The sequence below is a fragment of the Erpetoichthys calabaricus genome, chromosome 13 (assembly GCF_900747795.2).
Source record: "Erpetoichthys calabaricus chromosome 13, fErpCal1.3, whole genome shotgun sequence".
Lineage (NCBI taxonomy): Eukaryota > Metazoa > Chordata > Cladistia > Polypteriformes > Polypteridae > Erpetoichthys > Erpetoichthys calabaricus.
The window spans coordinates 66057230-66080720 of NC_041406.2; the positions used below are offsets into that span (position 1 = coordinate 66057230).

The window sequence follows — 23491 nt, forward strand, 5'->3', positions numbered from 1 at the left end:
TGAAGTTCACTATCATCTCTTTAGATTTATCCTCATTGAGAGACAGGTTGTTGAACTTGCACCAGTCTACCAGATGCTCCACTTCCATTTTGTGCTTTTTTGTGTCATTGCTGTTGATGTGTCATCATTAAATTTAATAATGCTGTTGGAGCTGCACTTCAGTGTTTCATTCATCAACAGCAGGACCTATAGATCCTGCAAGCTATGATTCTCTGCAGAACACAAACCTCTTATTCAGGGTTGGTTCAAGTCTTGTCCGTGTTGCTGTCAAGATAAGGTTTAACTCACAGTGACAACGTGATGGAAAATTCTGGTTTAGGAAGTGGATAGCTGAATAGATAGGATTTGTGTGTTAACATAAAAAGAAAAGTGAGAATTGGGCAATCATCCCTATGGTGTTTACATAGCAAAATTGTCAGTGTTACTTTAACTCTTTAATAGTGTTAAAGTAATTCTTAGTAGTATATAAATGGAAAGCTGTTTCAGCATACTGTATACAAGTTAAGTGTTAATTTAACTCTTCTTAATGTGGTACAGACATGGTAGCTGGATGAAATGTCTTTGTTGGTATATGAATCAACCCCGATGAAATCATATACAACTTAAAGAAAAAACTTTGTTTTAAGTACTTTGGGTTGAAGTTAATGATCTTTTGGTCGAGTGGTTGATTACTAAAGATGCACTGAATTGAAATTCTCAGAAGAAGAGAAAATAAGGGCTGACAAAAGGGTCTCCACATGTTGTTTGGTCACACTAGGGCTAGAGGCTGACTTGGAAAGGAAACGGGTCAAGAGGAGTGTGTTAGGCTGCAAGGTTTTCAATGCTTCTTCATCATCTGCTTACCTTTTAAGGCAACACCAGTCTGGTGGAGAGCTAAGAAACCAGTTTCCAGTGAAACTTTTTTTTTTTTCTTTTTCTTGTTAACAGAATTTCAAACGCCCGTCTAAAGAGTTGCTTTCTGTTAAGGGGGATTTCCCTAAAGCTAATTTAGAAATTAAGGTGGATTCAGGTCAACAGTCTTGTAATCTACAGAAAAAATGAGAGAACAGTCTTGACTAAAACTTATTTTAAATTTCAATTATTTGAATTTTTGTAGTAAAAGGGCTGTTAGCTTACATTTTTAGGACTAATGAGTCAGTCTGTTTTTCAGAATTTTAATATTTATCATTCCTTATGATGGCACAGCAGCTAGCATTTCTGTCTCACAATTCTAGCATTTCTGTCTCACAATTCAGAACACTGGTGCTCAGATTTCCACCCAGTCACTGTCAGTGTGGAATTTGTTCTTCTTCTGGTGTGCAAATGTGTTTCCTCCCTTAATCCTAATATGTGCATTTTAGCAAATTTGGGAACTCTAAATTTGCCCATATGAGTGAGTTTAAGTGTGTATTATGTATTGTGTTTAAGTGACCAGTGGATAAATGTTATATCTCATCATCATGATCCTGAAACTAATAAACTGGAGGAGGAATCCAGTTTTCTTATACATTTTAGATTCATGTTATCAAGACGAACAGATGAATCAACTTTTCCCTTCTGTCTCTGTGCAGACACCCCACATTTAGTGTCACATCTCCTGAGATATGCTCAGTCTTGTTATGACTGTGATGTGAGAATGTATTGCTGTCATTAGGCAGCCTATTGTAGTGTTCAAAATGTCCATTAAGTGCCATGTTTTCTTCATATCACACATATGGCCTAAAACTTGAAAATGTAGTTGGTTGACTCTAACCCGCTGCTTTATTGTATAAACCCTGATTAGGTCATTTAGTCACTTCTTCCAAAGTGTTTGAGCAGTTGGAACATTATCACTTGCAAGTCCTTTTGGATAAAAGTAAAATGTAAATAAATAAAGCATATGTAATGAAAAGCATGACTAAAACACAAGGCCTCAGTTGCTTTGAAAGAGGGAGATTATTGTGCAGTTTTTTGGCTGGAATTTCTGTGATGAAGAGCACTCCGTTTCTGAATGTCTTACAGGAACTGCATCTAAGTCAATTTGTCAGAGAAAAGGACATGACCAGCAGAGGCAAACTATGGAAGCACAAACTCCTGTGCTGCGGTGTCCATGGTTTGCATTTCACAAACCACTCATTGCACTTGATAGTGCACATTAACTAATACTGTGATACAGACAACGGAGTACTAATCTGCAAAGTTATGATATTTTGTAAAATGGACCGACCGTTACTATGGGTTCACAAATGACTGTGTTGGGGGTATATACTGTACCACAAGCAATGTACAATGCTGTGTACTTATCCATCTTGGAGAGATCTTTTGATTCCATAACAATGTGGGGTACATTCATCATCTTCAGTGGCAGGGTAAAAGCTAATTCCTTTTTGTTATCCTTATTTTGCATTTTTCCTACCATGAGGGAGAACAGAGAGTGTTCACTGATTTGGGTATTGTAACAATGAAACTGTAACATGACCTTCTTGACCTTCCGATTCACCAAATTATCTAGGAAGAGCCTGGAAAATCACAAGAAATGGTTTGATGAAAGTAAGCCATTCAAGCCAGCAAAGCATGCAGTTTTCCTATTTTCCTACCCCGATGGATCTTTTCCTGATGTACTGCTCCCATATTGAGCTTTACACATACCTTTTATATCCCATTGAATTTCAGTCATAGTGTCAAGTGCATTCACACACATAAGGATTATACTGCAAGTTTAAATGTTTCTCACTTGTGTGTATGACATTGTTTATTTCTACTCTTATGTCCATGCTATTTTCATTCTTATTGTTTGCAACAACACCAACTAACCGCTCACATGGCGAGGCATATGATGTCATCATGTTCCAGCTATTTAAGATGGCAGTATGTGGTAGTCACTGTCCTTGCTTTGGGAAATATTAAAAAGGCAAAGCCAACTCTTTGTGTGCTATTTAGGGAAATAGTTATGAGACTAGTGTTTTGAACTTTAAGCTTTATGTTTTCCTTGTCTTTGTTTTTGAGCTTTGATGATCAGTTTTCTTGCACATTTTTGTTTAGTGACTTGTGCCTGGCCACTAACAATTTTTTTGAATTAAACATAAAGAAGCCCTTGAAAAACAAATCGTCAAAGCCCAAAACACTGATCCAAAGATAAGTACTAAGACAAAAGCAGAAATTAAAAAGTCATAGATTCTAACAAAATAAAGGTTTGCTCACAGTATCCTAGTCTCGGATAACTGAAGACATATGCATCATTCTATTGATATGGACACGTTGATGACGTCAGCTGTCACACATTCCTGAATTACTCTGGGAACAATTGTCTTGGCAATGGGCGATGTTAAATACTAGAAAATGGTGGTGCTAAAAAAGTAATACAATAAGCTCACACTTAAACACTATGGTACCCGGATGGGTGTGGTACCCAGCCAGGACACCCGAGAAGATCGGAGAAGGGCTCATGCCTCCTCCAGACCACGAGGGGGCAACCGCCCTAGTTATATTGGGGGCCATGGGTACAGGGCTTGGAAGCTCAACGCTGTAGGGGCCCGTGGTCACCGCCAGGGGGCGTCCCCATGCCTGGAGGACCCTGGACCCCAGCACTTCCGCCACACCAGGAAGTGCTGGGGGGAAGAGGAACAGGGACACCCGGAGTGCTTCCGGGGATACAGCCGGCACTTCCGCCACACTGGGGCGTGTCAGTGGGAGATTGCCGGGGACACACCTGGAGCACACCCGGTTACTTATTTAAAGGGGCCACCTCCCTTCAGAGGATGACTTGAGTTGGGAGCGTAGTTGGACAAGGTCTCTGGAGGGGAGAAGGAGGCGGTCTGAAGACTGAGAGAGAAGGCATTGTGTTGGCCAAGGACTGTGGGGTATTGGGGTTTGTGAGAGTGACTTATTGTTATGGAGACCCTAAATAAACGTGTGTGGGGTAAATCTAACGTGTCTGCCTGTCTGTGTCTGGGTCATATTCCACACACAAAATCATTTTAAACTTCTCAAAAACATTTTTGGAGCAAAATGTTATCAAAAGCTTCTTCAGGTTAAAAAACAATACACATATACTTAATTTTATTTTTTAAGCAATAATGCGCAAAGAAATAAAGAAAAAGTCCCATTATAGCTGGGGTGTCAAGACTTCTCTTACTTATGTCCCATTTGTTGTATTCTCACTCATACTTGTCAGTTTAAGAGTCACCAGTTAACCTAACTAGCTCTCCTTTAGGATGTGGATGGAAAATCTTAAAGCCTGGAAGAAAATCCCTGACAGACCCCTGAAGATCGTGCAGATTCTTTGTAAACAGTAATCAGGGTAGGACTCAAAGACGATCTTCAAGATCTATGAGGGAGCAATACTATTGGCCTGTGTAGAATGTGTATATGTTAAATTAAATATTTGGAAAATAAACTCTCATTGATATTATAAGGTAATCCTATGAAGACCATTCACTTTTAAGAAGTAAGAAGGCTGAGATTAGATATAATCTGTGATGGTATGTCCATGGGTGCATTGTTTGTATAGATCCATTTAATACCCACCTAATATAAAGTAAGGCAATGACAACAGTGGCTAAGGCGCTCTGTACTGTAAAGTAAAGGGTTACTAATGCAGTCCCTCCTTGTGAGACACTGTGACATAGCTTGCCAATGCTTCATCAGTTACAAAAATTCATGTAGGCAGTTGTACTATGTACAGCATCTGTGCTTGTAAAGTGCCTTGGGATGGTGTTTGTTGCAGGCAAGGCACCATTTGAAAATAAATGTTATGCTTTTTATATATATACTCCATGCAGACAGGGAAATTAAATAATTAAACTCCAGTAAAAAGTGTATGGCTTCAAAGCACAAGGAGAACTTGACCCCCTTATTAAATCTTCCATTCTTTTTGGATGAAATGTTCTACTATATGTTTTAAAAGTGCTATGATTTCATTTGGTTATGGTTATTGCTCCATCAGCTGTGTGATAATCTGTGGATTTAAAACACAAAAAAGCATACACTGTTGGATGCAGTTTGAAAACAGCTGAAACAGCCCGACTGAAAGCACTTGGGTGTTCATTGGGCTTTAGCTTGTAATGCGCTTTCATTTGCCTTTGGGACAAGAGTGAAAAGAACCATTCTCCTTCTGTCCACCATCGTGTTGGTCTGCAGGTGGCTTTTCACTGTAAATGTGTTTTATTTTACTCAAAAGGGGCCTGCTGTATGACATTCTAAGCTTTGTGCAATGCCCATTCACATGGTAAATCCACACGTTGCGCCCTGGATTCTTTCTTTGTACTTGGGCTTTTTAAAGGTTCCAGCCTACCCCACTTGTGATTCTTCACATTTCTTTGACCTCATTAGGTCGGGGTGTTGTTCTAGGTCATCTGCTGTTGTTTTGAATATGATCTATCTGGCTTGTTAAATTCTGTGAGGAAGACTTCTCATCTTTTTTCCCACAGCGTGAACTCTTCACTAGAGAGGTGTATCATGCTGCCACTGTTCCCCCTTTTGTAGGACAATCTCACACTTTGTCAGCTTCAAATAAGGCAGCATCATTTGACTATAAATCTGTACTTTATCTGCCCTTCAGTCCAGTATCAGTATCCGCTGTGCCCAATTTATCTTCATAGGTGAAAGAGCCCATCATGGTTCCATTCTTTAATTTTGTGTAGATGATAATTAAATGATTGTCTTTCCATCTTTTTCAATTATGTTTTATATTACAAAACATATGCCTTTTACCCTAATCGATGTAGTTACTTGGATTTTTTTATTTCTAGGGATTTATTATCCAATAAGAGCAATTTAGTGTTTAATGAGGATCTTAGGGGTCTGTAATCTTCTAAACAATGCATAATGATATTTAGAAGAAGGCGATGAATGGGCAGAAAGAAACAGTATGGTGGATAACAACTGGCAGTGCCATAGTGGAACATAAAGATGTGAGGCATCACAAGGTAGAGGATAAGCGTTAATGTTTTGCTAAAACTCAGTGATATCTATAAAAATCTTTTTAATTTGTAACAGAAGTTAGGTGGTATAGAAAGAAATCTGTTAGCACAGTCGCCCATTAAGCACAAGCGCTTTAAAGAAGGATGTGTTTCAGGGAAGGCAAAAAATGAACAGATGATTACTTGGGTAAAGGAGAACAACATGCAAAAAAGAGCCAAAGGTTTAGCTTTGTTTTTGAGCAAAATATTTTGTTTATCAGAAACTCATGATGTGACATGTCTTGATCCACAGCTGTGCTGACAATTCTTTCACCCTGCACTTCAGAATGACAAAATTAAATTGTCATTTTTTCTGGGGTAAACTCACAAAATCTAAATATGTAAAATTGGTGTCTTTATACAGTAGCTCAGTGGTAGCGCCTTACCATTCTGAAGGAAGAGCATCAAATTGTAACTCATTCAATGCCTGTGTCAAATTTCCATGTTCTGCCTGTGTGTTTGCGGGTTTTTCCTCTCAGTTATTTGATTTCCCAGTCACATCCTAAAAACATACAGGTTATGTAAATAAGCACCCTTAAACTGGCCCAGTTTGTCCAGAAAAGGACCTGCACTCTGGCCAGGCTTAGTTTTTGCTTTACATCTGATGACACTGTGATAGGCCCAGGCCCCACAATGCTGTGCTAAATTTTTAAGGTTCAAAAAGGGACAGAAAAGATCGATATTTGGAAGTTTCTGACACAGTGGTTATTGCTGTTGTATCAGAGCTCCAGGGAAGTGGCCTTTAGATTCTGGCCTAGTTACTGGCTAAATGGCATTTATATAATCTCCTGTTGTCTTCCCTAGATGTTTCAAGTTTCAGGAATGTTCCCTTTAAATAACAACTCAGATCACTAGTGTAAAAGTTCAATGGACATCATTTGTTACAACAGATCTGATGGAGCCTGCTTATAAACATCCTGAGTTCACTATGAAAAGACTGAAGAAATATTACAGTTTTTATATTATCAAGGCTAACTTGCATTAAATATCTGTAAAACCACCTTACACACTATGTTTTGTATAGATAGAAAGGTACCAAGATAGATAAAATCTTTGGCAACATATCTAATTATTAAACAGGAACGTCTTATATACAGTATAAACTCTACAGCTGATGAAAGCTATATGATCTTATCTCTTTGGTAATTGTACTGGTGCGTGAAGTTTTGGTTACACAGAAAGCCACCCAGACAATTTTCCTTACATCCAGATTGTCAATTTTCCACTCCATATCCCAAAAAATGGGCATGTTAGGTTGATTGGAAGTGCTGAAGCTTGACAGAATGTGGGTGACACTTTACCCCACAGTGGACTGTGGTCTCATCCAGAATCATCTTGCCTGATATCTGATGCCTTCCACAACTTTATAATGGATAAAGTTGCTCAGAGTTAGATAGGCAGATGGACTAGTTGTTTGTTAAACTATTTATACATAAATTATAATGTCTCTTATGTTAAATAATAGTGTGTGTGATGTATCCAACAGTATGCAGAAACTAATGAAATCAGTTTAGGATTTTAGTATTTTAGTCACTTACAGCAGGATCATTTTAGGTGGCCTTGCTTTCAACTTATGGGCATAATGTCAGTATATGCGTGAAGTGAAGTCACTTTCCCACTTTATCATCTGTCCATGCTCTCCACTTTCTGGGCAAAGCAGTTTGCTTTTATGGAAAGTCCCAATGCCAAGTGATATACACCAAATACATGGTACTGGAGGTAATAAATCAACTGTAATTAATAACAAATAATTAACAAAATTGTTTATAGCAAAGTGGAATGTGTGATACAGTATGTGTTTAATATTCTATATAATATTAGGAATATGCAGATATAATATTAATATAGGTAATATAGGTGGATGATGATTACTAATCAGCAAGTGCCTCTTGATGGTGCAAATTCAGTGATGCAGAAGAACTTGTTTAAGTAACTAAATCTTACATGATATTTTTAGATTTTAAATTCATTCTAGATTAGATTTTAACCTACGTTCTTTTGTTAATGGTTGCACAGTGGTGCAGTGATTAGTTCTGCTGGCTCAAAGCTTGTGGATCTGAGCACAAATCCTGTACTTGTGAATTTTGCACAATCTCCCTCTGTCTGTAAGATTTTCGAGTTTTGTTTCACATGCCAAACGTGTGTTTGTTAGGTTTATTGATGTTTCTAAAGTGGCTTATCTAGTTAGGTGAAATTTTCCTATAACCCCTGTCAAAGAGTAAGCATGACAAAAAATGCCTTCTGTACTGGATTTTTCTATTTCCACCATTTTTCAATTCTGCAAGCCTCCTTTTATGACTCCAAATCTCATATACCATTATAAATGATAGTTTTCTGCTTTTATCCCCTTTACTTATGTATTAATTTATTTATTTATTGTCTTGTAGGTTGTCACTTTGTGGTACCGGGCACCAGAAGTTCTCCTGCAGTCTAGTTATGCTACACCCGTTGATCTTTGGAGTGTTGGCTGCATATTTGCGGAGATGTTCAGGAGAAAGTAAGCCGTTTTTTTGTGTGGTGTTTCAACAACCCCATTTTTATCACCCCACTAGCATTTATTTCTTTTCTTAGATTGTTTTTTTTTTCTTCTTTCTGAGTTATTCACTATATAACAAGAATCGTCCATTTATTACTTGCCCTTCCCATCTCACTAAACAAGAGTTCCTAGAAGTAATTGTTGCAAAAAACATAACCAATGCAACACAGCATCCTCTAAAATATTTTTAAAAAGGCAACCAAGTTATTAAAAGATTGCTAAATAAAGAAAAATATTTATGAAGTATTCAATGTTTCAGGTCGCCAAGTCTTATTTCAGGGGAAAAGAAAAGGGCAAGGAAGACTATGAATATGAGCTTTTTCCTGCTTATTCTGAAAAATATTGTAATTGATTTTGGGTTCTTCTTTATGGCCCTCATCAATGGTGAAGAATTGACATATAGCATCTTGAGCCGAAGAAGATCATCAGTAGCCCAGATGGCTGGTGATGTTGCTGTTGTTATCTGTAAGGCCATTTCCAATTCAATTACAGTATATTCTGTAAAAATCAATAGCCTAGCCAAGAGTATTTACAGCATGAGTATTGTGGTAGTAATAAGCAATCATAAGATAACAATTATTGGACCTTCTTCTGTTTCCACTGTAGTTATAATAGCTTGAAAAATACATTTATGTGATTTCCAGTGTCAAGTCTGAGATAATTGTTAAAGTTAATTCATGCTATCAGAATACTGTTACAGAATTTAGTAGTGTGGGAAGTAAAATTCCCTTAGGTGGACAGAGCTTAATTTTAGAACTCCTTATAAATTTATCGTTTTAAAGATAATACTGTTCTGACATACTGATGCTTGATTCCAGCATTTGAAGAGTAACCAAATATATTCATCACAAGTAGTTTTCTAGTTGCCAGCCATCGCAGTGGTCCCCCAATTTAATCTCACTAGATTTACAGCATAGTTCACTTTAGTTTATAGTATATCATATTCTAAAATTAGAGAAAGGTTCAAGTGTTCTGTGGGCATATTAATTCAAAATTTAACTTAACTCTATATTTTCTGTTACACTGTAGAATTCCAGATTGTATTTTGTAAATACTCTTAATAGCTTTGGAACTTAAGGGATATAAAAATTATTAGAAAATACAATTGCTGTTTCATTTCAGTTGTGTCTTGTGAACGTTTTATTTATATGCACTAATTATGCTCTGTGTCTAGTAGAATTATAATTGTGAATAGCTCTGCAATGGACCTGCGGGTTAGTACTTCTGTCTTCCTGCACAACAGGGACCCCTGGAGGCCACATCCTGCAACATAATGCCATGCTTTATGTAGAATTCTGATTATTGCCCTCAGGGTTCCACTCTAGTAAGTTAATTTTATGAGCAAAAGCAACCCATATCCCACATATTTTTATTCAACAGAAACTAACTCAGTTTCACATGATTGTGACCTGGCTAAACCAAACAATTAAAATACTTGAATATGCAAGTTGGTGGGCTTGCATCCAGAATGTTAGTGGGTAATACTGCCTCAAGCAATAGCATATTTATGCCTCAGTTCCTTTGATTTCAGTGCCATATGTATACATTTGTTAAAACGTTAACAAATATCATTCAGAACTAATAAAGTACACTTATATGAATTGGATTATGTTTCATAATAGATGGTAGGACGTGTCTTATAGTGCATAGTGGTATCCCACAGTTATGAGCCTAGTCACTCATTGTTTTCCACTGTAATGGAAATGGCAGGTTAAAAAAGTATGGTTGATAAATATTAATTTTGCTGTAAACTTTAAACTTTTTCTTTTCACATTAATTTATTGTATTGTATGTGCTGTATATTCATTCCACTTCCACTGTCCAAAAAGTATCTGTTTCTGTCTCAGATGTTCAAGTTGGTAGGCACTGGCACTCCATGACCCTCAACTGGTTAGATTGAAAGATGGATGGATGGATGAATGGACGGATGGATGTTCTAATCAGTTGTGGTTGGAATATGTAAGGATGAATTCATTTTATATCGATGATATTCTTCATATTCCTGGGTCATATTTTTTTAAGACTGACAACACGCTACACACCAAGGTTATTATAGTTTTGCCTTTTTATATTAGTTTTTTATTTCTATATTTTTTCTGACCTTACTTGGAAATTCAGTTTAGTTTTAGTTTTCCTTCATCGTGTATTTTAGTTTTAGTTTAGTTTTTATTTCACAAAGGCATTTCTATTTATTTTTAGTTTCAGTTTTAGTTTTAGTAATTATAGCATGGAGCTCCTATGGAGTTTAGCTTTTTTATCACGATCAGACAGAACTGTAACACTTAACAGATTTAGATACAAGTTTAATGTTAGTGGAAGCTTACTACACTACATGGTTTACCATCTGGTTTTGTTTTTGTCTGATAAAAACAAGCATAATCAGATAACTGAATATGAACAATTTTACACAATTTTATAATTTTTAAAATATTTTCTCAGGAAAATCACGGGGGCTGAGGAAGAACAGGGCTGTTAGACTTGAATCAATGTGCAGACCCCACCTAGCTGTATTGAGGGAAACAAAGAAAAAACAGCATGTAGTGTCAAGGTTAGGGGCAGGGAGACTTGAATAGCCCAACATAAAGGACAGTAAAACCCATAATGAGCAGAGCAAGAGCAGGTAACAGGAGTACGGACAGGCATAAAACAACAGAGACGGTGTCTGAGATTAAGAACAATATGTACATTATCTAAACCTGTTTATCCAGAGCAGGATCACAGGAAATCTGGAGCCTATCGCAGCAGGTTTGGATGTAAGGCAGAAAAGTCCCTGGTTTGCAATATGTATGATAAGGCTGATGTTAAGAACAAAAAGAATATGATATTTCAACTATCTATTTTGAGAGAGAGAGGAAAAACATTGAAAAAGGGAGACAAATATTTTAAAATATAATTCGGCTAATGGATTACTTTCTCAATGGTCAGGTATTTTGAGTTGTGAATATGAACTAAAAAAGATAAATTAATAAATATAGAATAAATACAAAAACCCATTAGTATGTTTAGTTTTTCATCACTTGGCAGACTGTCTTCACCTACCTACCTTTGTTTGTATCGCTTCATTGTTAAATGATGTTTTTAAAGCAAGAGATCGGTCAGCAACAATATGCTGATCTTGTATGATGACCTAGTCAGTCTCCTCGATCAGTGCTGTTTAATTTTCAAAAAACTGGGAGTGGTTCTCACCCTCGATTTTCTTGTGTACTCAGATATTGGGATGGATATTTAAGGAGTAACCGCAAGACAATGATTATATTTTATATTATGTACATTAAGGAACCATCAACAACAAATCAAATTAATAATATAATTGAACAATTAATTATAAAATTAAAGTTGAATAAATCGGACTCTGCAGCTGCATGAATAAAAAAAGTTTAAAAAATCAAGTATGTGTTCAGGTTATGTACCATTTCTGAGTGATGGATTTGGCCAAAAAAGTTATTATAGATCTACAATTTGTGGTGTAACAACACATGCTGAATTCATCCATCTATCTAGTTGTGTTTTTGAGTGATCGTGTTTACACACACAGACACAAATCCAAAAAAAACAGTATTTTTGAACTCTGGGAGGTCTAGAACGTCAAGATTCATCAAAATATCGAGGTTGAATTTTTTCGTGATTACTATACTTTCTCTATACTTTGTATATGAGAAAGTAAAAAAGATTTCTCCTGTGCAAAGTGGCAGGTGAATTGCTGTCAACAAAAAGCAGTCACCTGAGAAATAAACTGAAACGTTACTCACTCGTGATTTTTCTGTCCATATGGTAAACGTTTTGTTGACTAGCACATTCTGATTTCAGCCGTTTGAACTACATCTTGCTATACAACAAGCGCAAAGAAAGGCAGCACGTAAATCGCCTTCTGTTTCACACGCTTTATGCATCTGAATTCAGCTTGCTTTGTCACTTGCAAATCCTGTGTGAACAGCCGCCTTACGTCACCAGCCGCCATTCACTGGATGAATATGTGCGGGCAGCTCATGGTGTATGACTGTCTGTTTTAGAGTTATAAAGGTTAAAGACTAACATCAAGGATATTCATTCAAAAATGAAAACTGAAAATATTTTAGTAAATTATTATTTTATTTCAGTTAGTCTTTCCAGCTACTTTAATAGTTTCGTTTAGTTTTAGTTTTCATTTTGGTTTTGTTAATTATTTTATTTCAGTTTATGAAAATGTTTTTTTAATAATAGTTTCAGTTTTGATTTTAGTTTTCGTTAACTATAATAACCTTGCTGCACACAACCTTTTTAGTGAAAAAAATAGTATTTTTTTGATTATCCATTAATTTTCATCTGTTCATTAGCTAAATCTACTTAATTCAATTTAGAGTCACTAGGATCCAAAGGCCTTCTCAGTAAGGGGCGGGAACTAATTATGAAATGAATGCTGGTCCATCACAGTTTATTCCCCAAAACACATCAACACATACTCATACTCATACAGAGTCAGTTTAACTTTGCAGAATCAACCTGATGTAAACGTCTTTGGGGTGTGAAAAAAATGCAGTAACCAGTAAAGGATGATCAGATCACACTGAGAGCATGCAGATGGCACAAAGACAGAAACCTTGCTAGCATTTCAACCCAGCATCCCAAATACTGCTTTTTCATGCCATCCATGGCATATATTATTTAATTTTATTTGTAAAATGTATTTGGCTGTCTTCACCCAAGTCCCACAATGAGATATCTTGAATTCTTACATTATGTGGCCCCAGATTAATTTTTATATAGAATTTCAGTGTTATACTACACAAAAAGGAGAAACTAAAAAGTTTGTTCATTTATGTGCTCTCACTCTGATGTCGACAGAGCATTTTTGCACAAGGTCTTAGTTTTCATTACTTCTTTTCTCACTTTTTTTCCACCATACATCATGTTCCTAGGGTCCACTGAAAGCAAAGATTTCAAATTATTAGTGCTCTAGGTGCTTGATTGCCGACACCCGGCAGCACTTCCAGTTGTGGCGAGACTAATGCAAAAAGGGACCAGCAGCTCCTGCTGCAGCACCCCCTGGCAGCGCCTGCAGAACCCAACAGGGCTGCACAGAACTCCAACCCCCATGAAGCCCTGGGGGAGTCCGAGGCACCGCTGCAACCCAGGGAGACTGCCATCTAGCGTCCAGGGGGAGATACTGGGTTTCCCACCCTTGTCCCCCAAGTATATGTGGTGAAGGGACATCCCGACCAGGCATGGGCCCCAGCCATCCGTCACAGTGCCCTTCCCTCAGATGAGCCCCGTAGGGGCTCAGCGGCACGCCCCGCGAGGGCTGGTCTTCTCCATGACAAGAAGACGGTGTCCTCAGTACCACGGCTCTGCCCTGTGGAAACAAAAACAAGAGGTCTGGGGGTGTTGCCCAGTTATCCCCGCCAATTGGACGTCCTCTCAGGACAACACCGCCAGACGTGACCACAGCGACCGCAGTTACTGCAGCGCCACCCCCCTCCAAGTCGACGTCTAAGGGATCGGAAGCAGGATGGAAAGTCCTGCTCCCTTGTCTGCTCCACTGAGGGCATCTGACGTTTCCGCCCCCTTCGCAACGCAGCCCTCCACCACTTTTACGCAGACAGGCTCGCACTGTGCACTGTTAGGAGGATCCCATTTCTTTCTCCGGGATCTCCTCTTGCTTTGGGGTGCACTGATGGTCTGGGTCCCCTTATGGGAAGAAGGGAGACCCCTTACCATTTGCACCCCTTTAGACGCCTGCGAGACTGATGCCGGCAGTCGAGGCAAGGTTGCTTGGCAGCCGATGTCTATCAGTTGCCTCCCTGCGCTCTCTTCTGCCGCGCTGTCAGTCATCACAGCTGTGTCTCTTGTAGGAGGCAGGGCTGCCTGGCAAGCAGAACTGATCACTGCTGCCGTTGCGCTCTGCCCTCCCCTTTCTTCTAAGGCACAGGTCTCACTCACTTGTACCGCAACATCCTGCAGGCTGGAGGATCTCATGCTCGCCGCTTTAGCCACTCGGTGATGGCTCCTGACGGCGTGCCGAGCTTCTGCTCCAGTCCTTCCTTCGTCTCCTGCAGGACCTGAAAAACTTCAGCAAGGGACTGCAGGGGTAGGAGGACGGCCTCCACCCCCCGTGCAGACTGAAAGAAGTTATTGTCTTTGCCCGGCGGTAGATTCGGACTCACCACGTCCTCTCCCACCGACCGGGAGCCATCGGGGCCCTGCGCTTCAATCGCAGGCCCCTTCAGGGGTCATTCTGGATCAGGGTGGAGGTTCGCTGTCCCCGTCTCTCTGCTGACATCGGCAGGGAACCGACACACACCCTCCACCTCCTTACCTACTACAGGGAGGAACTGCTGCTCCTCTAGTGGGAACAACGCGCTGGGAAGCTTGTTCGAGCTCTCGTCCTCCAGCTGATGGACCGGGCCAAAGGGAAGACACAGGTCAGTCTTGCACTCTCCAGTGCTTGCTCTACCGTCACAACACGGACACACGTCCTCAGGCCACCAACAGGTACTCCACCCCTCGGCATCTAGGAGGTAGGCAGACGCAAACGCGTAAAAACCTTCCCGAGGCCCTTCACCTCTGGGCCCGTCACCGACCTCCTGCTGCAACCCGTGGTGCTGGTTAGCGTGGCGGCAGCTGACTTCTGAGTCCACCCGGCTTTTTTCTTCCCCATTAGTACGCCGTCACCTAGGAGCTCCCTGGTGGTCGTCCTGCAGCTCCCTACAGCGTGTGCGCGCTTCGGTGTGCTGTATTAGGGTACGCCTTCTGCACAGCTGTGCTGTATGCATACCTCGCGCTGCTATGCTGGGTCCTTACACAATTTAACTGCAGGCCCTGGCTCCAAAAGACGGACCAGAATCCTTCCGGCTACGCCAGTGTAAGATATGGCGCTATATTACGCCTGACCCAACACAGATTCACACGGTAGGCACAGGTAAAATAAAATAAACTATTTGTTTTTCTTCAGCTGAAGGGAACGATTTCCCCGTAATCTCTCCAGCCTCAACACAGTCCCAAGCACAGTAATCCAAAACCCACAAATAAACACAGTTTCTCTTCCTCCACCACTCCTCCCTGGCAACCTCGTCCTCTTTCTCCCAGTTCTGACCACTGAGTGGTGGTCGCTGGCTCCCTTTATTGGGTACCTGGAAGTGCGGTTGCCCCCTCGAGGTCTGGAGGAGGCACAAGCTCTCCTCCGATCTTTTCGGGCGTCCTGGCTGGGTACCACCCCCATCCGGGTACCACACAGTTTAAATTAATGTTGCACTTTGAGCTACATCTTGCTTGGCTTGCTGAAGCACTGCTTCCGAATGCACTAAAATGTACCAAATTTAACAATGTTTAGACAAAATAATGCATCTGCATTAGTCTTTTTCTGTTTATAATAATAACCTTTGCATAAGGAACAGCTCTAATGCATCAAAAGACAGTGCTAATTGTGACCTTTAAGTCTGCTTACCTAACCTCTTCAGAAGCTAATAGCTCAATTTTATCCATTCTTGCACCCAAAGCTGTTTAATGTAATTACAGGGTTGCAGAAAGCAGGTGTATGTCCTGACATCACACACCAACCTGCATCCTCACTCTCCCCCCAAACTTGGACAAGTTGATGTGGCAGTGAAGAGAACCTTATTCTTTATGATGGAGTGCATAATTTTAAACATATTACATCAGTGCACCTACCATGTTCCTGCATACAAAAATGTTCACAGTGCAGTCTGCATCAGTCTGCTAAGAAATTAATCATGCTTAAAATAAGGGGAAAAAAATGATTTTTAAGAATATACTGGGATATCCACTTTGGGCTTATATACTGGGAAATACAATATATCTGTTCACCATGAAGATGCATTTCAAGGGGAATCCAATCGGACTCACAGGACTTGACTTAATACTGTGGCGGAGGATGTAATTTTAGTATTGAGGGTGGGCATGAGCAAGACTGAGGTTGGTTCTGTACAAGAAAGGGTGGGTGTATGATGAAACCTTTGGAAAGCAAGTAGGAGTGGTATTAACAATCCATCTTGCTGTAGTGAGACATTTCTGGAGTTTTTGGAACTGACATTTAATTGTATGTTGTTGAAAAAATTACTGATAAAAGCTGTAAGGAATACTTTCTGCATTAGCTTTTGATTCATTAAGATTTTGTTAATATGCTATATTATATTAAACAAAATACATTCAGGTAATGATTGAGACCTGAAAGAGATGGGGATGATATGAAACAATTCAGTAAATGTGGCATCAAAGAAGAAACGAAAGAGAGAGTGTTATTGCTGGAATCTCAGATATTTAGTTGGAGTTATGTTCATTGCTTAATACTTCTCCAAGAAAGAATGCCTACTGAAAAAAATACTGGAAATTTTCATTGTATGCCGCCATGTCTGAGACTACTTTAAGGCTACCCATGATATCAGTTTTAATTAATATTTACTTGTAAAATATGGTAGATCCATAGATAGAAGAAGTGTACATCCATTCAGCAGGGACAGTAAAAACTGAATGGGTTTATGACATTTTAATGTTTCACAGTACTCAAATATCAAAATAATTTGTTAACTTTTTGTATATTTCTCTTTCTGTTTTTTTTTTCTGCTTTGGTTACTCCATCAGTGTAATCTGCAATGAATAATATATTCCTTGCATAAGTTCTGCATGAGCGATGAGTTTATCCAGTTTATATGAATTTGGTGTGTATAATTAAAAGTCACCTGTGTGTCTTTTTTTTTCTGTATTCTGCTGTTTGTAAAGTTATAGTTTTCAAACACAAGTTATGTCCATACACATAGATATCCAGGTTTCGTAACATTCATGGGCGACAGTTTTGAAAAAGCATGTTTGTCTTGCACTCTTTTCCAGGAGGACTGAATTACTAAAAATGGTAAAGAGGACTCAGCGTGAGAGTGCATAGCACTTCATATATGACAGGAACTCCCCACCAGTTTTTTATCATGAAACCTAAAGTTCCGTCCCCAGATATCCAACAATGAACTGACAGTTGCTTACAACAGATATCAACATGTCAATAATAAAAATATGTCATTTACATCCTTGCTAATGACTGCTTGAGTTTTAACTTTTATGTTAAGAAAAGTTAGAATTATCAAAACTTATTTCCTACAAGCAAGAGCATAGGAAGCAGGAAGTTCATGTCCCCAAAAATATCATGGATGCCTTGCCAAGTTTAGCAGAATTTATTGTTGGGAAATGTAATTTTTAGTTCCCCAAGTTTTTAGGCTGCACAGGCCATATCCCATTAATAATAAACTGTGTAAGGTCATATATGCAGGGTGCCCTACTATTGTTGAGTCAGACATTTAAATAATGCTTTTTACATGTTAAGTAATGATCATTGCTACCCATACTTAATAAATGTGCGGTCAGATTTTCAGGACTGTGTTCATTAATGCTGAAATGCTGAAAACATTAAAATCGAAAAGAATATGTTCCTCTCTGTCTCTCTCCCCCAACTCACTCTGTCTCTCTTAACTGTCTTCCAGTTTAATAGGAGTTAACTCTACATCTTGGATTATTGGAGCATTAAGAATTAAACTGGAGCACTCAGATATTCACAATAAATATAATTTTCTACAGTGATCAAGTCAAGGACAGCATATGATGCACCATCAGTCCTTATTTTAATATGGCTGTCCTGTTGTGTGTTATAATGGCAAAAGGATATGTCAGTTTTTTCTGTTTTCAACCATTACTTAAATGCAGATATGCTACATTTAGGTATATTCTACAAACTTTAGCTCTACCTTGACATTTTAATCATGAAAATAATAGACAGAATTGGAGTTGAGGCATAATCTAGGTGAACGAACTCAGATCAGCACAGTAAATTTAGATTCATCCGCCCCTTGCTAATTCTGCATGTAACAAAGGCCCTGACAATACACAGTTCCACTCAGCCTGCCCGACAATGAACTCCACATTATTGTAGAATCAATTTAAATAAAATCTGAATTAGTCTAGGCTGCCCCAATTCAAGGTGTTCTTAAGAAATATAATGATATACTCCATGAGGTAGCAGTACTTAATAAAACTAGAATAGTTGCATTTGATGTTTAAAATATAAAATGTGTGTATTCATTTAGATGTTTAAAGTCTAAACATTCTCAACTGTAATAGAAAAAAATTAAATATTACATCATATTTGTAATTACAGTGAAATAGTATTAAAAGATGCTTCACATACTTAAACTTGAAATTTGTCATTTTAAACCTTTTGGGATTGGAGTAGGACCACCGGCAAAGAATTATATATCAAAAATATCAACATATTTCTTAATCAATGACCTTGAAATTCTATTGGCCCATATTAGGGATCCCCATTTTTTTAAGTTTTGCGAATAGGGGTAATTTTAACCCCTCTTATCCCAATAGGGGAGTAAATCCCTGGGATTGGTTGATGTGCCATGTACAACGTCAAATACTTGTGATCATTTTTGCTGAAGACAAATATTAGTTTACTTTTTATAATAGAGTGTGATTTCCTGCACAAAATATGGTCAAAAAATGGACTAAAAATTTGGGTTGTTCTGGTAAAGGAGGCCAAAAATAGGGGGTACCCCAAAAAGCTTGGCATCTTGCATAACTGCACATCACGATGACTTCAACGTTATATTTGGGGGTAAACGTTTCGTTCCAGGGAGTCAGAAGGTGCCGGACAAAGAAATAACTGAAGTGGTTTCAAAGTGAGATCTTATGAACACAATAAGTAATTCTTAGGAACACAAAATTTATATGATATTAGTAAATTTCACACAAACCTTTTAACATCTGTGTAATGAAAAGGGCCACTACTGTTCCACTGTAAGGAGAGAATGCACAGTGGTGCTCCTAGATTTGATACATGATTTAATCAATAAAGTCTAGCTATGTGAATTTGTTGTCTTGCTTTTTTTAAGGAGCTTCCAGTCTTATTTTCTCTTGGTCAAAAGCCATTCTCTTTCCCTTAAGCAAACATCCACCAAGCAAATTAGCCACACTTCAACAATGGATCTCATAAACCTCTAGATACGTTTATAAGAGGAGTGAGTGCCAGCTCTCCAGAAATAAATGCACCACTTGTTTTCAATTGTTTTTTTTTTTTTGCATATTTAGTCCTGCATGTAAAAGTACTATTAGCAATGCTTATCTCTGTAGTGGGAACTGCCCACATGCATAGATATCTCCAGTGTTGTTAGCTATGTGTCTAAAATAACCTATAAATATTGACAGAATATCATATTTGTGTTTTAATTTAAGCACAGTAAGATCAAAAACTATCATAATTTATAATTCACTAACACAGGGCTAGTGGCATTTCTGTGTTTCATCACTGTTGATTACATCTGGCTGATTTTAAGTTTCTTATCTTTGGTGCACACGTAAAACCTATCACTCTTAACTTTTCCAAAACAGGAACAGAGGCACCTGTCTTATGGTTTAGAGACTGGTGTATTGCAAGTCAACATGTTTCTGTTGTTTAATGTATTATTATCTATTGTTTTTTAATTTACATTATTATCATTATACAGTAATTGGGAAAACGACAGGTGCTTTTAGCCCTAGAATTTATTTAGATGTGATCTCCTGTTTCAGATGGATTTATGAACACACAAAGTGGTGTCAAATTTGACAAAAAAGGGCCCCAAACCTGAGGAGGCTGAGAGACAGACTAATTATTGTGAAAGGAGTATAAGATTTCTTCTTTACTGCTTGCTCTCCCAAGGTATCCTTTTGCAGCAAACCTGTTCCGCGTGACAGTCCATGGAAAGAGCAGAGCACAGAGAGCCAAGCCTCTTCTTAGCCTTTCGCAAATGCAGTCAATTAATCTGACAAGATTGATTGAAAAGTGCCAGGTTGTTTAAGGGGATTGCTTTAAAAAATAATTTTCCATGTTAGAATAAGTAAATTGTTAGCCTAGTATTTTTATTAACACTACAGTCAGACATAAAAGGATAGGTCTTTTGCATATCTGTTTTTTCCCTAAAGGAAGAATTCAGTTACCTTCAGTTCCCAATTTTTTTTTTTATACTTTTTGTGACAGTTGGTTTATTTTGGCCGTTGATAAAATGCAGTTAACTGTGGTTGGGCACAGTTACTAAGTCAGCATCCAAGTGTTAAGGTTTTTTTTGCATATGGGGGTTTGTGGTTATAAATACTTAATGTAGTGAATGTGTAATATCAGTTAGAAATTGCATGGCAGTTTCCCTCTAATCTAAGAGAAAATTCCCCTCACCATTTTGACAGCCATACCCACAAGAGCAGTGAAATATGGTGATATTCATATAAGTGAAGGTTACGTGTGTACATGTGTGCTTGTCACTGTGGTAAAAAATCTTTTAGCGTATTACCCAGGGCTCTGCTTCTGGGAAATTAACACACTTTTTTTGATAAATGTAATTTCAGTCACTATACAATAATAATATGACTTACTTTTATACCATATCACTTTAAGTTAGGTTGTATTAATGAAACTATGCCAAACTATGGGACTATCTAGTAAGTAATTCTGGTTTCACATTGACGAAAAGTAGTTTAACAGCTAAACTGTTATATATATTGTTCTAGTCTAATGTCTGTCCAGTTATGCTGATACAAGGTTGTCTGTTAGGTGTGTAAAATTTGAAATATTTCAACATGTTTCGTAAATTTATTCAGGATAAAGGTTGAATTGCATTTAGTTAAAATGTATCAATGTAGACATTTCTTTGATAAAAGTTTAGTCTGAGATCTGATGCACAAGCAGTGTTATATTTTATTTGCAATGATATGCGTTCGTGTTATGTTACTGGTGTGAGACCTTCAGTGATATGTTGCCAACATTACAAACTCTTGCCACATTCCCTTTCAAAATGGTATGAAAAAGCAAAACCCACAGTTGCTGAATCAGCAGAGCCGAGGTGTTTACACATCAACAAACATGTAATATCCATCCATCCCTCCATTATCCAACCCACTATATATTAACTACAAGGTCACAGGAGTCTGCTGGAGCCAATCCCAGCCAACACAGGGCACAAGGCAGGAAACAAACCCCGGGCAGGGTGCCAGCCCACAGCAGAACATGTAATATTCTATATAGAAAACAATGTACTTTGAAAACAAAGAGAGCATATGACACAAATCATGTGGTAGACCACTAAAGGAGGCCATTTATGAAAGTTAACACAGTAAGAAGTTAAGAATAGGTCTAGGAAGGAAAGACGAAGAAGAAAGCATGCAGTGTTTCCGTTTAAATGGTACTTTTAATAGAAACTCATGGACAAATCTAGGGAGATTATTTCAAGAGAAAATGACCGACTAAGCTTAATGATACTTAACCAATGGTATTGAAAGAGGCTTTGGGATATTGAGAAGACAAATTAAAAGATCTTTGAGGTCTTGATAAAGTAAACTGTTCATCTGAGGTATCGGGTTATTGCTTTAGAAATTAATTCTAGAATTTTCAAGGTGAGCCTGTCTCTTACATTAAGCCAGAGAAGCTGAGCCTACTGAGGTGAACTGTGAACAGTGCATTTGACCCTGTCAGCACTGTATTCTGAATATGTAATCTTTCTCCCCTTGAAGGTCGACTGTTGAAGAGAGTAGTAACATAATCTTGATAAGAAGTGGTACAGCTATGATGAAGAACCATAGCAAGTGACAGAGAGAGGTAGAAAAAGATTTCGACAAGGTTAAATAAATTTAATAATTAAACCTGTAGTGCAGCCAAAAGTCATATTAGTGTTAAATTCATCTCCAGGGATTGTCATGTAGTATAATGGGATGATTTAAAAGAATCAGTCATTTCGTGAGGGAGTAGAATCCCTTGAGCTGAACCAGAAATTACACAATAAAGATTTCTCTGTCCTATCAGTATTTATTTGAAGGAAATTTATATCCAGTCACTGTTATTATTACCTCTTTTCACACTTGTGACCTAGGAAGTTCCCTAGCTTACAATCCTAAAAATATACAGGGATTTTGTGCATTTACAAATACCCTGGTGAGTCAACAACCACCTGGGTCGATAGGGATCCTTTATGGAAGTCAACCCAGGTAAAGGCACAGAAACTCTGCAGGATTTACTCAAATCAAAAGTATAAAAAGCTTTTGAAATTGACAGAGAGGTTCACAATACTGACTCCAAAACAGAACTGATTCCTTGGTGGTAAGATGGCAGCTTTAAAGGCCCATATAGGAAGTGACGTCACTGAAGGGGACAGACCCAGAAGTGACATCATCAAAGGGCCTGGACCCGGAAGTGACATTGTCTGGACCGGACGTGGCATCATCAAAGGCCCCCAGACCCGGAAATGACATCTTCTGAGGTACCAGAACCTGGCAGGGAAAGGTCTGCAGGGAACTGAGAAAGACAGTCAGTGCACCCCGCCGTCCCCTGGTTGGATGTGGTATTACCATTACTGAAGCCCTTCAGCTGCCTCTTACTTGCATGTGTGTGACAAGACCCCCCCCCTTAGTCCAGACCCATCGGGTCGGGCGACCTGCACAGAGAGGTCGTGAGCACGAAAGAGGGCATCAGCATTGGTATGGAGAGAGCCCTTACGATGAATGAGCGAAAAGTTGTAAGGTTGTAGGTCAAGAAACCACCTAGTGACCCGTGGATTCAACTCTTTGTGAAGGGCCATCCACTGTAAAGGAGCATGATCCGACACAAGAGTGAACTGTTGGCCCAAGAGGTAGTACCTCAACTGTGTAATTGCCCATTTCATCGCCAGGGCTTCCCTTTCCAGCACAACATACCTGGTCTCGTGATCCAGCAGTTTCCGTCTCAGGTCCATAATGGGGTGTTCAAACCATCGACACTTTGGCTCAACACGGCACCGAGGCCTGTGTCCGAAGCGTCCGTCTGCAGAATGATAGGGAGAGAAAAATTAGGAGCGATTAATACTGGTGCTGAAGTAAGAGCCTGTTTTAAGTCACAGAACGCAGCTTCCGTCTTGTCAGTCCATACCACGTTGTTAGGAGCTCTTTTGTTCATCAAATCAGTCAAGGGCTCCACTCTCTCAGAAAACCGAGGTACAAACCGGCGGTAGCTAATCTGAGAAATGCTTGGACTTGCCACTTGGTTCGTGGACGGGAC

General features: G+C 38.8%; 1 protein-coding gene across 2 annotated transcripts in view; it reads left to right on the forward strand.

Moving 5' to 3' along the window:
• The window catches only part of cdk6 (cyclin-dependent kinase 6), a 195291-nt gene that overhangs the window by 140019 nt on the left and 31781 nt on the right, over positions 1-23491 (forward strand). For both annotated transcript variants that reach the window (XM_051935520.1, XM_028817095.2), the window contains exon 5: positions 8306-8415. In XM_051935520.1, coding sequence (XP_051791480.1) covers positions 8306-8415 — 110 coding nt within the window. The remainder of the gene's footprint in view (positions 1-8305; positions 8416-23491) is intronic.